Source organism: Sinocyclocheilus grahami, unplaced genomic scaffold (genome assembly GCF_001515645.1).
Source record: "Sinocyclocheilus grahami isolate Dianchi unplaced genomic scaffold, SAMN03320097.WGS_v1.1 scaffold1902.1, whole genome shotgun sequence".
Classification (NCBI taxonomy): Eukaryota; Metazoa; Chordata; class Actinopteri; order Cypriniformes; family Cyprinidae; genus Sinocyclocheilus; species Sinocyclocheilus grahami.
In genome coordinates, this window is record NW_015507081.1 from 1 (window position 1) to 15,987 (window position 15,987).

A 15,987-nucleotide genomic window follows, 5' to 3' on the forward strand; every position below is an offset into this window, starting at 1 on the left:
TCACCAAATACCAGCAAAATGCAGCTCTCTCTTTCAATTTCAATTCTAAAGTCATCTAAATGCACATTTAAGTGTTTATTTCATTGCACTTTATCTGTTTGCGTCTGTAGATTTCAATTCATATCTTTAATCAACCAATCCATATTTTTTAAAATGTGTTTCTCCACTTCAGCAGCACTGACATACACCAAAACTTAGAGTTTTATTCCTCTCTATATTCTGAAGGTTTTTACTGAGGGGTTTGTTCATATTTCGTTCACACCGATTTATACAACATTTTATTCCTAAAAACACGGTGAAAATGTTTTCTGTCTGTTGACAGTATTTTCGGATTTATGGAGTGATAAAAAGAGAATCTGTTAAAACCTTTAACGGTAGTATATCAACAAAATCAAACAAGGACTTTTGAACCGTATTATACAATGATAATGAATCATTTGTATATTTAAACAACATTTGATTTGTATATTTAAACAGCTTGTAATGCAAAATGTAATAATGCATCATGATTTGTCAGCTGGGGAAGTATATATTAGTTTAAGAGTTTACTCTATTCACCTTTGCTATCTTGCCTTTGGTTAAAACCAAAAACTGTTTTGATGTGGTTTGCGTCTGCAGCCGGTCCAGCCGCAGTACTACTACGGCAGTAATTTTGGCTACATCATCGCCTTCAAGCCTCATAACGACCCCGAGTGGATGAGGGTGACAGTGACCGATCCACAGGCCCAAAAGTACGTCCACAAAGACTTGAAAATCCCCCCGTCCACCAGGTTTGAGGTGAAGATGAAGGCCTTTAACAGTCAGGGTGAAGGGCCGTTCAGCGTCAGCGCCTTCATCTACTCCGCTCAGGACGGTGGGTGACGCACGCCTGCAGATTTACAGAATTAAACCCCGTGAACTAGTGACCTTACAGACGTGTGTTTCCATCTCAGTTCCTGCAGAAGCTCCCACCATCATCGAGGCGAGGACGCTGTCGGCCACAGAAGCCGTCGTGTCCTGGGTGCCTCTACAGCTGCAGACGGTTGAAGGATACCAGGTGACAAAGCACTAGTTCACTGTTAAACTCAGAACTATCACACGTCTCAAATTCACTTGCTGATGTACTTCCTCTTGTTTAAAGTTGTTCATTTAGCAGCTGGGTTATTATTGTGAACTTGCTTCTCATTACTTGCAATACACTGTAACTGAAGTAAATTACAATATATACAGCAAACATTTCAATGAATAAAATTCCTAAAATAACAAACTAAAAATGAATATTGATTTAAAAATAAAAAATAAAAAAACACTTAAAATATAGAAATGTAGGAAGAAAATGAAGTGATTTCCAAAGTCTGGCGATAATCTTTAAAGAGGAATAAGTGGGGCGGGGGGTTGCTTTTAGCCAATATTTATTGTGCAAAGATAATATTTTATTATATAAATTTTTGTTATTATACAGACATAGTCAACTAAAACTAAAACCAAAAACATTTTTCTTAATTCTAATAAAATATCAAAAACTTAAACTTTTTATTTCATCTTAGTTGCCAAGGCAACATTTCTCATTTTCATTTAGTTTGTACTTGATGTACTAAAATAACTCAAACTAAGTGAACTAAAACTAATACATAAACATTAATAAAAACTATACTGACATTTAAATAAAATGTAAACTAGTTTAAAGACATAAAACAACAGAATTACTAAAATTTCAACTAAAGAGAAAATGGAAAATTTAAAAATAAAACCCAATTTAAAATATGAATACAAACTATAATAGTAAGTTAATTTCTGGCCTGTTGTCTCTCAGGTCCGGTACTGGAGGGAGTCGGTGGAGAACGAGGCGTCCGCACAGCGTGTTCTGGTTCCCAGTCGAGAAAACCACACGCGTCTGGACAACATGAAGCCCAACTCGCATTACCTGATCGATGTGCGGGCGTATAACGGCGCCGGATACGGACCCGCCAGCCAGCGCCACAAAATCTACACCAAGAGAGCGCGTAAGTCCCATAGGAGCCAGAACACAGGCTTTCAAACTGGTGTGTTTTAGGACACTTTTTACTGTGTGAGGGAAAAAATAAATACATGTTATGTTAAAAATAAATAATTGGCATTTATGTTTTTGCTATTTTCTGATCTGATTGTGTTTTTCTCAGCTCCTAGTCAGCCTCCTAAAATTGTCGGCACAAAGATGAACTACAGCGGCACGACGATCAACATCGCCTGGGAGCAGGTGGAGCCGCTGGCCAACGAGTCGACGGTGGAGGGATATAAGGTCAGAAAAACACCTTTACCTGCTGCTCAGTGTCTCTGAATCTGATTTAGTGCGTTTGTCTTACTGGACTCATGGAGTTTTCTCTCTGGCTTTTAACATGTGCCTTTGAATTGTTTTAATCTGCTTTTGTTTTTATTTGTTTACTGATTTTCTCCTCGTTATATATCATTGTTTGTTGTGCAGCACTTTGGGCGGCCTTGTTTCGTGCTTAAATGTGCTCTAGAAATAAAACTGAACTTGAACTCGAGTTAAAATTGAACATGCATATGAATACCTAATTAAATATGAGCTGAAGCATGAGCATTTATATGTAATTGTTTAAGAGGTACGACTCAAAGCCTGCAGAAATATGAGGTTTTGGATGGGTTTTCTGTCTCTGTCTCCCTCTGCTGGGTTTGGGTTTCACTCAGTTCTGTTCTGAATGAACATAATCCTGGTATAAGTAACCACACCATAATAAATAGTTCAGATAGCAAACAAGTAGATGCTTGATTATTTAAAGTATTGTGACTCCATCAAATTTAGAAACATGACAATTATAATATTTACATTTAGATTTACAATTATGTTATTGTCTTTTTAGTATTTTTCTTGGCAATAATACACAAATAACATATAAACAATGACATGACAATACAATATATAAACACAATTTATAAAATAAAGCTACATTTAGAATATAAATTAAAACAGACTTTCAAACACAATATTCTGCTAGACAAATTTCTGGTTATTCATTTTGCAGATGCTTTTTATGCAAAGTAACTTACAAATGAGGAAACTCAAAAGCAGTTTTTTGTGCTATTTAGCGGTCAAGCTCCTTATATAATCATTAATTTTCTTAATTTCTCCCTGGGAGTCTGTGGGAGCCCATAAAACCCCTTGCAGGAAACTTATGACGTCTGGCACACAGATAGTGGACAGTATCAACATTAACCACAGCACATTTGGAGCCTCTAACTCAAACCCTTTAGCGCCACCAACATCTCAAATTTGCACTCATGTTTATGCTAATAACTAGAAGTAGAGTTAGAAGTAGAGTTAGAAACTCCACTTTTTCTAACTCATCTTAGACAGTTCATCTGAATTTCACCAAACCTGGTTCAGATCATCTTCAGACATTTTTGGAAATGAGTTTTTAAAAGATTTTTGACAGACCCAGTGCTTCTCTTATAGCGCAAATACAAATAACAAATTTGGCAAAAGAGGACACCAAAATGGACATGAGGCTATATCTCCGCAACACTTTATCGTAGTCAGACCAACTTTGGTACGTGCTATAATAACCAAGACCTGAGGATTCATGAGCAGTTTCAGCACAGCGCCACCTACTGGTCAAGAGATATGAATAATTGACATTTTGACCTATAACTTCTGAACAGTTTGGCCAAAACACTCAAGTTTGGGCTCTTTTGATTCAGAGTAATGACAAAAACACACAAGCCAAGTCAAGTCACCTTTATAGTGCTTTATACAAAGACAATAGTGCATCATCCAGGTTTAATCAGTTCACGTTTTGTTCTCAACCGATGGCGTCAGTCAGTGCGGTCATATCGATAAATGACTGAAAGTTACGTGTCTTTCAGATCCAAACTAATCAAGCCAAAATATATTACTAAAGCCACTAATGTGTGTCATTGAGTAAAATCAGAGCGTTTTGTGATGTTTTTTGCAGGTGCGGCCGCTCTGGCGTCTCCGTCTCTCGGCTTCTTCTCGCTTCTCCTCACGGTTCTGTTGAGTTTGATTCTCTGAATGTAGTTTCATCCTGATTCAATGAAGCTGAACTCTCGCAGGATGAAACCCACCAATATTCAGAGCCCACGCGGCTCTGGAGAACAAAAGACTGGAGATTCAGGGCAGAGCGTGTGTTTAATGTCTGAACCGTTCAATATGCCTTACAACATCTCACACTCTGATCTCTTACTGAGCGCTGATTGGTCCAAACGGAGCGGAAACAGGAAGTGTTGTCGTGAGACTTCCTGTGTCTTTTGGTGACCGATCAGCGTCTCACGTTTGTCTTTATGTCATTGTCAGATCAGTGGCTTTCTCTTACTTCTGTGGATGGATACAGTCAAAGCAAACCAACAATTCACATTCAACTCCATTCACTTTTAGAGGATTATTATATATGCAATAATTTATAAGACATTCGTCTATTCAACACTGCATCTGTTTTTTATATGAGCATATCTGTGGTATATTTTTGTTTTTAAATTAGGATATCATTTTAATATCTGTATTGGGTTCATGTGAGGAACATCAGCGGCTGAATGAAAACGGACGTTTGTGTTTGGGTTTGTGTTCGTTTATGAGCTTCAGTCTCAGAAATGTTATGAAATATGATCAGCTGATGTAGACGAACAAATACTGCGAATGCATTTGTGTTTTAGTGCGATTTAATATGATTTCTCACTGAACACATCCAAGTGAACACCAGAGCTGGGTAGTAACTGATTACATGTAATCTGGATTACGTAATCGGATTCCAAACATTTAGTACTTGTAGTTAGATGATATTACATATTAAAATGTTCGTAATCAGATTACAGTTACTTTTTTATAGATTACATGATTACAGATTATTCACACTATGGCATTAAATTATTTAGAATTGAGTTATTGTCATATGTATGAGATGAATAATTACGCAAGTTACTAAACACTGCCGATATATAGCTGACATAAATATTTCAAACCTGGAAGACTTTGTCCATGTCATTGCTTTTTCATGTTTATTAGTGTTTTTAACGCATCTGCATATTTTCTTGAAGTCCCCCTGAGATTTATAGTTTATTTCAAATAATTTAACAACATATTTGCATGTACTTTGATGTCGGTTAATCGTCATATATTTTTCCCATTTAAAGCTGTAAAAAATGTCAAAAGTAACGCTAAAGTAGTCCAAATACATCACCTGAACTGTGTATTCTAGATGACATTAATGCTACAATTTTGTAATCAGTAACAGACTCGAGTTTGTAAGTAATCTAGCCAGCACTGGTGAACACAGAGTTATTAATGCATCAGATTCAGTTACATGGTGAAAGTTTCATAAACATTAATTACATTTGTTAATAACCACATAACAAACGATTCTCGAGCACAAACCGCTTTTGTTTTGACTGTATCATTCAGATCTGTGTGTCATTGGCAGGTGATTTGTGATGAATGTCATTTAACGTTTTTATTTTTATAATAATGTTTGTTGCAGTCGCTAACTTTAAATGATGATATTCACACGGTTTCATATTGGAGTGTTTGCTCAAATATATGATTTATATTCGGTTAACTCATGCTCCTTTATAAACAGATCATATGCTCTGCCATTCATCTGATGATCTGTAGATTTAGTTTTATTGATCAGGATTTGAAGGTTTTACTCGTCTTTGAGAAACTCCATCAGGATCAGATTGTTTGTAATGAAGCGGAGCAGTGAATTGATGTGATTTCACGTGTCAAGCTGAAGTTTCTCCTCATTTAAACTACCACTAAGTGCTTTTGCTCCTGATGTTCGTCTGCGTGAGAGAGTTTTGCCAAATGCATGGATGCTTGAGCTTTAGCGGCCTGCAGTTATTCAGAGGCCTGCTGCATGATGGGATTGAATGGACTGATCGTCATACTCGCTGGTTCAGTTCAACAACAGGTCAGACTCTGTAACTAGACTAACCTGTCAGTTATTACCTGCTTCATTCAACTCTGTCTTCAATTAAACTTTATAGAGACCAAACAAACAAACTCGTCTGCTGTGTGTTTCTTCACGTCTGCTTCATGTGCTCGTCTCTTGCATCTTCATCTTTATATTTCCAGCTCTATAACAGTATGGCCTGCATTCTAGATGATACATTTACAAATATTTAGCATTAGAAATTGAAACGTGTGAGGAAATTAATAACAGAGTAAAATAGCTCCCATGGTTATAAATCCAAACTATAATAAAACTATAAACAGAGGCTTATCTTTCTGAAAGAGAGTGAGATTAAATGGAAGATATTTGCAGAAATATGGAACTTGATAACATTTAATGAACAATTTGTGTGTAGAAGTTCAGTAAAGACTGTTTGAGCTGCTGTAGAAGCTACAAAATACCATAGAAAATTAAGTTTCAATATCTGTTTCGTTCAAAGTCAAAACAAAAGCTGCAAATAGAGTCAGATGTGATTCCAGCAGGAGAATCCAGCACATTTGTCCCGTCAGTTAGTAACATAATCTAAGTTACACATTTTAGGTAATGTAGTCTGACTACTTTTTAAAATACTTTTTAACCAACTTGTTTTAAACTTTTCATTAAATGTAACATATTGATCATCACATGCCATTTATTGATATCTACATCAGTAAATGCATTAAACCCAGATTGGGGAACCTTGGTGTAGTGTTTAATGTAAGAACTGCAGTGGGTTTGTGAGTTGATAAAAGGCTAATAATTTAATTAATCAAAATAATTTGAGTGCTTGAGCACTAAAAATAAAAATATTGTATTTGTTTACCTGCATGTCAATGTGATTATCAATCAACATCAAAGAACTGTAAACATGCCAAATGTTAAATTATTAGAATAACGTCCTCAGAGATATTTCAAGTACATATTATATTTTAAGGAGTTTGGTGACATAAACGTCTGGGAATTTCTGAATTACACGAACAAACATAATCATTAAAACTGCAATGATATTACAAAGTCTTCCAGGTCTGAACTATTTTAGTCAGGAATCAACAGTTACTGAAGTTTCACAGCTCTACAACACCAGTGTTTAGTCACTTGAGTAATTATTTCTTTCAGTAATTGGTTTGCAGATTTATTTACATGACTTATAAATATAGTTCAAGCTGAATGCTATGACACACAGTATGGTTTTTAGAAAGGACAATTTACAAGAGAAAACAAAGATTAGGGCAAATCAATAAAGTATGCATAATTTACTGCCATTGTGTGAATACTCACTTTTATTCAAATCAAGTCATCTTTATTTATATAGGGCTTTATACAATACTGATTGTCAAAGCAGCTTTACAGAGTCAAACAGGAAAATAACAGCTAAAGTCATCATCCAGGTCTGATCTCTTCCAATAGTGACGTAACATGTGGCCAAGTATGGTGACCCATACTCGGAATTAGTGCTCTGCATTTACCCATCCAAAGTGCACACACACAGCAGTGAACACACACAAACCGTGAACACACACCCGGAGCAGTGGGCAGCCATTTATGCTGCGGCGCCCGGGGAGCAGTTGGGGGTTCGGTGCCTTGCTCAAGGGCACCTCAGTCGTGGTATTGAAGGTGGGAGAGAGCGCTGTACATTCACTCCCCCCACCTACAATCCCTGCCGGTACGAGACTCGAACCCACAACCTTTGGGTTATGAGTCCGACTCTCTAACCATTAGGCCACGACTTCCCCAATAGTGTCTGTGCAATCAGTCAAGTGTCCCCAACTAAGCAAGCCAGAGGCGACAGCGGCAAGGAACCAAAACTCCATCGGTGACAGAATGGAGAAAAAACCTTGGGAGAAACCAGGCTCAGTCGGGGGGCCAGTTCTCCTCTGACCAGACGAACCAGCAGTTCAGTTCCAGGCTGCAGCAAAGTCAGATTGTGCAGAGGACTCGACTGGCTCCTGTGGTCTTGTCCCGGTGGCCGTCTAGGAGGCCTTCAAACTCAGTTCCTGGAGAGCCACAGCTCTGCACAGTTTAGCTTCAACCTTAATCAAACACACCTGATCCAGCTAATCAAGGTCTTCAGGATTACTAGAAACTTCCAAGCAGGTGTAAGTTGGAGCTGGTTGGAGCTAAACTCTGCAGAGCTGCGGCCCTCCAGGAATTAAGATTGTGATCTCTGTTCTAGGTATTATGAGATCGCAGCAGACGTGAAGGTCTATAATGTGATAAGAGCCCAATGTGTAGTGAGCCAGGATCCTCACTAGTGACTGAATCGGAGTACACAATATACTGATTCAGTCAAGAGCTGCAGCCCAGGAAAAATATTGCATTTATTCATGTGGTCCACACTGACCCTAAAACAAAAGCCAAACTAAATTCATTTAGGCAAGGCAAGTTTATTTATATAGCACATTTCATACACAATGGTAATTCAAAGTGCTTTACATAAAATAAATTAAAATGTAATAAAAAAAATAATCACAACAATAAAACAAGGAATTTAAAACTTTGAAAATGATTTTAAAAAATATATTTAAGAGGTTTAAAATGAATTTAAAACGGTTAAGAATAGAACATGATTATACATAAAATATAATGCAATCAGTTCGGACATCGCACAGTGTTCATTCAGTAAATGCACAGCTAAACAGATGAGTTTTGAGTCTGCATTTAAATGTAACTAATGTTTTAGCACATCTGATCTCTTCTAGAAGCGGCATAATAATTAAAAGCAGACTCCCCTTGTTTTGTGTGAACACTTGGTATTTCTAACTGACTCGATCCTAATGATCTGAGTGGTCTGTTAGGTTTATATTCAGTGAGCATATCTGCTATATATTTAGGTCCTAGGCCATTGGGTGATTTATAAACGAGTAAAAGTGTTTTAAAATCAATATGCGTTCACCACTTCTAAGAGATCTGCTTCCAAACAGTTAAGCACACTTTTGAAGACATATGTGGGAAGTGTGTCAAGATGGCAGGTTGACGATTTAAGGTGCTGTACTATTTCTTCCAAAATTTTGCTATCAATTTCTTTAAAAGCAGACATAGTATCTTCTTTTTGATATTGCGGTCGAATCTGTCTGACCTCTGCATAACTTGGGGATGTGCTAATCGCCTTCCTGATATTATTGATCTTCTCAGAAAAGGAGGAAGCAAACTCATTGCATTTGCTGTCGGAGAGCATTTCACTGGCAATCTGACTTGGGGGGTTTGTCAGTCTCTCAACAGTAGCAAAAAGAGTGCAAGTGTTGTTTAAGTTACTGTTTATAAGGTTTGAGAAGAAAGACTGTCTAGCTTTGCCTAGTTCCACATTGAAAGCACGAAGGCTGTCTTTATAGATGCTATAGTGAAAATAAATACAAAATTGCGAAATGCTTCAAGCTCATGTAGTTCTTCTCCTTTTGATTCAAACTTGGAACTGATGCAGAAGTGAAACAACACAAAAACAATAGCATTCCTCGCCATCTAAGAAATATTTCTTAACAGATTCTTAGAGTTCCACAAAAAACTCTGTGGTTCAACATGAGTTCGTTGTCACCAGGGTGGAGAAGTGCAACTGAAGAAAGCCATTTGACGCATTGCTGTTTGGGAGGAGCCGTTGCATTCGTATGTCACGGCAGCAACACATAAATTTACAGGGACAATCTGATGCGTTTCTTTCATACATCTGTTACAATTTCTTTACTTTTACTAGCATTAAGCTCAAGGAAATCCAATGTGCACCAATCCACAAAATGAATCACCTTAATCTTAAAGGGATAGTTCACCCAAAAATGTTGTTCCAAACCCATAAGACCTTCGTCCATCTTTGGAACACAAATTAAGATATTTTTGATTAAATCGGGGAGCTCTCTGACCCTCCCACAGACAGCAACGCAACTGCAATGTTCCCAGGCCCAGAAACATAGTAAGGACATTGGTAAAACAGTCCATGTGACATCAGTGACTCAACTTCAGTTTTGCAAAGCTACGAGAATAATTTTTGAGCACAAAGAAAACAAAATAACATCATTTATTTAACAATTCTTCTCCCTGAGTTACGTCTTCTGCGTAACGTAATAGTACATGGTAAATAAAAAGGGAGCTAGAAAGGTTCCTTGTGGGACTCCTGTACTTCACTTCACAACATCCGACACAGTCCTGGAGCTACTGGGGTCTGTAGGTGAGGTAGTCAGTTATCCAGATTACCAGGTTAGGATGCCCATCTGCTCTCTCCATTTTAAATTTAAGTAGTGAGGGCTGAATGGTATTAAATGCACTAGAAGAATCAAAACCGATAACTCTCAGACATACTTCCAGTTACCTCCAAATTGGAAAGAGATTGCTGCAGAAGAAATATGACTGTCATCTACTCCAACACCTGGTTTATAGACAAAATGAGAACTGACCCCCGACTGAGCCTGGTTTCTCCATTTTCTGATGGAGTTTTGGTTCCTTGCCGCTGTCGCCTCTGGCTTGCTTAGTTGGGGACACTTAACTTCCAGCGATATCGTTGACTTGATTGCAAAGATATTATTTAAACTGAACTGAGCTGGATGATGACATCAATGTTTTCTCCAGGGCTTATTTATAGTTGAATTAAACTTATTCCATAATTGATTACCTTTACACAGTTATTATTAAACTGAACTGAACCAACAATGAACTGACACTAACTGAAAAATTTACTGTTTCCTCTTATCCTTTTTCTAGAGCTGCTTTACAACAGAATTGAAACTTTACTGTCCTGTTTGACACAATTTGTATTATATAAAGCATTATAGAAATAAAGGCTACTTGACTTAAACTGTAATGGATCTAAATACACCAATAATTGAAGATTGTCAATGACCAATCTCCCCAGTGTTTTCATCAGATTTTATTATAATCAACCAGCTTATAGTTATTAGGTTGTTTATGGGTGGAAGTCTTGGTACAGGCATCACACAAAATGTTTTCTACAGAACCAGTACTCTTCTCAAACACAGATTAATGTTAAAAATAAGCTCAATGACTCTGTATAGCTGATCAGCACAGTCCATAAGAGCTCTAGGACTGATCCCAACTCAAATATTTATAATGTGTCAGCATAAGAATAAAAGTCTTAATACTTAACTAAAATAAATTAGCATATTGAAACATTAAGTAGGTTACAGTGAAAAAGTAAAAAAAAAAAAAAAAGATTTCTAAAAGAAGTCTAAACAGGCAGCATTTTTATGAGGCTGATCCAACAATGTTCAAATTATATAATTATTTATTTGCAAGCTGGGCTGGTTGTGTGCTTTGTTATAGTGACCTATAGATATTTGTCTATTAATGGTATTTAATCTAAGGTTTCTTCACAGTGTGTGAATGTTATTACATGTTAAGCAGAGTTGTGATCTTTCTTGATCTGTGTCCTGTTACTGTGTGATTAAGTGATAATTAAGCATTAGTAATGAACAACTGCTGGTAACAAGGAGCATCACTAAAGGAAAGAGGAACAAGAAGAACCAAAAAAGAGAAGAGACAAGTATAAATGTAACTGGACAGCTGATTCGGTGAACAACATAAAAAACAAAAAAAATGTAAAACAGTACACTGCTCTTTTCTAAAAAAAAAAGAAAAAAAAAGAAAAGGGTAGTACTTTGATGAGCCTTGCTCATTTTCAAACCTAAAAACATGTTCTGTCTGATCGGGGCCTTACATACGATACACGTCCTGGAGTTTCAAGGGACACAACAATATTAAGGATTTAAAGAGCACTAGTCTGTCCTGCCACAGCACCACAAACAACAAGGTCACTGTCAATAGATTTATCTGTAACTCATAACATAAGATATTGAAATGAACAACAAGAATAATTGGCTTCAGGAGGGGGCAAGACCAAAATATACTTCTATAAGTCAAAGTGACATCAAAAACCACAATTCCTTTACTCTAAGCGTCACGAATCCTGTCCATGAACTTCCGTCCGCTTGCCACCAGAGGTCGCCCTCCCATTATATTGACTCTCATACCACACAGACTGTTACAAATCACCCTGGACTACATTTCCCATGCTCCATTGCACTAATCACAAGCTCACCTGAAACCAATCACACACAGCTGCTACTAACAACACACACTATATAAATCAGTCTCACACCACCCTTCAACACCGAGTACTGTTTAGTATTCATGCTGTAATGAGTAGCTACTTTACGGAGCCAGTTCCCGGTCCTAGTTTGAGTTTCTAGTTCTGAGTCAAAGTCTAGTTTAATCCTGTTTATTGCCTTAGTCATTTGTGTCTTGAGCCTAGCCTGTATATCTCGTTTCTGTATGATCTCTGCCTGCCCTGAAGTATATCGCCTGTCTTGGATTATCCCTCTCGTCTCGCCCTGTTCGGATACTGTTTATTCCTCGCCTGGACCATCGCCTGTGTTTCGGATTACTCTTCAGTCTTACCCTCTATATACCTGTTTGCCATTGTCAGACCCTTGCCTGTTTTGACTATGTTTTAGAATAAAGCTTTACACATGGATCCGCACATTTCTCGTCTCAGTTGCCCCGTAACACTAAGACTATAAATGCCATAATCAGCTGCTGGGGCTGTGCGATTAATCAAAATCGAAATTTGAGACGTTGCGATTTCCTAATGGCAAAGCCTGCGATATGGACACGATATTACTCTGTTCCAGAGCATATGCATGACTGCCAGCCTTGAGATGCAGTCTTACTAACCAATAGAGTGAGCGCACCTCCGTTCTCCCCAATCAGCACTGCTCTAGCCAACTGCGTAAACACCCACCATAAAAAAAACACAGAAAGCGGGAGAGAGACAGAGTGGGATTATGGCGTCTACTGGGTCAGATCGATAGTTAGGCAAATTAAAACTGAAGAAAACCGTCTGCAATTTAAGCTTTGAAATGACAGACAACAAACAAAAATGATAATCTGCAAGAGCTGCGTCACAGCATCAAAAGCTCCCGTATCGGTTCTGTTTTCAGTACTGGAGAATAAAAGACACATTCTTAGATGTTTTTGTTAGTACGTGAACGTTATCTTACACATTTATCTCCCCAACAGATTAATTTGAAATAAGTTTATGATGCATGTTGGCTATTCCCACTTCAGAAGAGCGCACACACAGCCTGTGTCTGTGAATGCTTCTCATACTCGCTCCTCTCTGACGAGCCGTTCATGCTTGCTGCACTCACGCAGCCTGTCTTGTAATGCTGGTTTATACTCGCACCCGGCTCCGCAAGTCTTCACGAGCGCATCTGGCATTATGGATAAGGCTTGACGCACGCGCACAACCTGTTTCGACTCACGCCGAATAAACATTTTCTGTGAAATTCAGTAATTAAGTTAATTCTGTAAAAGTAGTTATACCATTTATAATCTTGCCTGCTGAAAAAAAACAATAGAACCACTCCCAAAACACAATAACAAATGTAATGGATTTCAGGGTTATAATGGGAATTGTGTTGGTTTTAATGTAAACTATAATGGAGTCTATTTGATGGATTCTATTGGTGGGATGTAATCTGGCAGATGGGAACCAATAGAACAACAGTAATTCCTATTGGAATAATGCCCAAAACAAAAAGGAATTTTGTAATGGTTTAATGGAAACTATAAGAATTTCTGTGATGGTTTCTATTGTTCTTTTCAGCAGGGTAATGATACCCATACTGTGCTGCACATTATTGACAATATTGAGCTGAAGCTTGGCTTAGCAAATTTAAAATCGCAAATCAAATCGCAATATCTGTCAGAAAAATCGCAATTTGATATTTTCCCCCAAATCGCACAGCCCTACTCCACATGCTGTTTCTCTGTCTCTGTAATTCACTCTGATTACAGCAGTTTAATTGACTGAATGCTGTCTGTCACTGCACCGGAAAAGAACATTTCACAACTCTTCTGTCAAATCAGCTCAGATTCACAGATGTTGATCAGATATCATACTATTTTGAGTTTCTGTTGAATCTAATCTCCTTCTTTGCATCAACTCAGATTTTTTGTTAAAATGATCTTTAAATTTAAATGTTAGGCTACTTAATTTAGGTTAAACAACAAATCAGTTTTACAGTGTGATTGTGTCTTTAATCATTTCTGGACAATATTTTAATTTAATGCAACATCCACAATAATACATTTTAAGTTAACATTTAAATTTGGAAAATTATGTCCTCCCGTTCTGTTTTCAGTGGAGGAAAACAATGAGGGCTAAATGCAGATGAAACTTGACAGTGGATGCTCCCGCATCACATTAATGTATAAACTGCATTTATGACAAAGACCTGCACAGGTGCAGATATCATCATAACAATCTATCAATAAATGCGCACACATTGTCCCTAGCATCTGATGCTAGTGCTGCGGACTGAAGAGCACGCTGAATAAATATATATATATATATATATATATATATTTTTTTTTTACCTTTATTTAACCAGAAAAGACTCTCTGAGATTAAACATCTCTTTCACAGGAGTGTCCTGGCCAAAATGGGCAGCAATACAATCCGTTTCATCACAGATTTACACAACACAAACAAACTAAAAACACTTAAAACAATTACATGTCACTGAGTCATCTTCCATTTGCAAAATAACGGTTTTAAAATGATCCAAAGACAGCTAATTTTGTAGTTTCAATTTCGATTGAAGAAGATTCCAGTCAGACGGAGCTGCATACATAAAAGCCTTCTTACCTAGTTCAGATCGAACAAAAGGAACAGAGACAGTATAACAATTTTGCGAACTAAGGAAATATTTCTCAATTTTCTGTTGTATAAGACATCAAAGATATTAAGGCAACATCCCCAAGGTGGCTTTATAAATAATTAAATACCAGTGCATTTTTCTCCTAATAGACAAAGAAGGCCAAGCTACTCTGTTGTACAAGGTAGAATGATGAGTTGAGGGTTTACAATCTGATATAAATCTCAGAACACCATGATAAACAGCATCTAAAGGAGAAAGAAGATATGATGGTGCAATCTGATACACTACGTCAGATAAAAATGTAGCAGAAACTAATTTCTTTCTTGCATTAAATGAAAAACAAAACTTGTTCCTAAAATAAAACCCAAGTTTAATTTTCATATTTTTCTTCAGTTGAGTAATATGAGAGCCAAAAGATAGGACATCGTCAACAATGATGCCAAGATATAACAGAGCTGTTTGAAAATGTGAAAACACTGATCATTTTTCAAAAATGTGAATAATGCTGACCCGGGGAGGAGCTGAGCAGAAATGATGGCTGACGAGTGCTTGAAGGAGACTAAAGCCCCCTAAAAAGGACCTAGAGACACCCCTGGAGCAGAGTCAGATAATATTCACAGCCTTTGGTGATTTTCTGATTCACTTTCATAACCTCCTGAGCTTTATGACATGCACATGTTATTGGTGTTTTGTGCTGAGATTAAATGATTAGAGATGACTGTGTGTGCTCTCATGTTGGGTTAGACCAGAAATAAAGAGCCAGAGATGCCACTGGTTTGTTTATGTATGTCTTCTACCAACAAAACCAGTCACAAATGAACCCAAAGCATGTTCACATTTCCAAACAGCTCTGGTTTCCTTGACAAAAATGCCGTCTCAGTGAACAAGGCCTCAGAGTGTATTTCTCTCTCTAGTGAGAGTGAAGCTGGAGCTGGAAGCCCTGGAGTGGAAACATTACAGAGATCAGACTCAAATATGTGTGAGCTTTTATACATGCATAGTTCAGCGAATTTAACGTTTTACAGATGAGAAGCTTTTGGAAAATGCTAATGTGGACGGAGAGCGTTTTAAAATAAATGCCATTTTCAAATGCATCCAGACTAATGTAGACAGAGCCTGAGTGAGAGGAAAAACAGATGCTTTCAAAAAACAAACCCTGCTCCAAATGCAGAAGTGAACCAACATGTATCAGAAAACTGAAGTGGAAACTGCAAACACTGCATTATTGAGCAACATTAGTATATTCCTCTGTTTTATTTTAAATCCATGTTTCTGTACATGTGGCAGCTCTAAAATTAGTCCCGTAACCATGATGAAGAAGGGTCCCATCACATTCCTCATTTCTCCTCATTAGTTAGTTTCAGTCACTCCCACAACAGCATCACTGACAGTGACTGTGTTTA

General features: G+C 37.4%; 1 protein-coding gene across 1 annotated transcript in view; it reads left to right on the forward strand.

Moving 5' to 3' along the window:
• Positions 1 to 618: 618 nt before the first annotated feature.
• LOC107573239 (uncharacterized) overlaps positions 619 to 15,987 on the forward strand; it is a gene marked incomplete at its 5' end in the record, with an annotated part of 18,183 nt that continues 2,814 nt past the window's right edge. The window contains 5 exons of the mRNA XM_016259677.1: positions 619 to 853; positions 933 to 1,036; positions 1,793 to 1,982; positions 2,139 to 2,257; positions 3,933 to 3,985. Of these exons, the coding sequence (XP_016115163.1) occupies positions 619 to 853; positions 933 to 1,036; positions 1,793 to 1,982; positions 2,139 to 2,257; positions 3,933 to 3,985 (701 nt within the window). The remainder of the gene's footprint in view (positions 854 to 932; positions 1,037 to 1,792; positions 1,983 to 2,138; positions 2,258 to 3,932; positions 3,986 to 15,987) is intronic.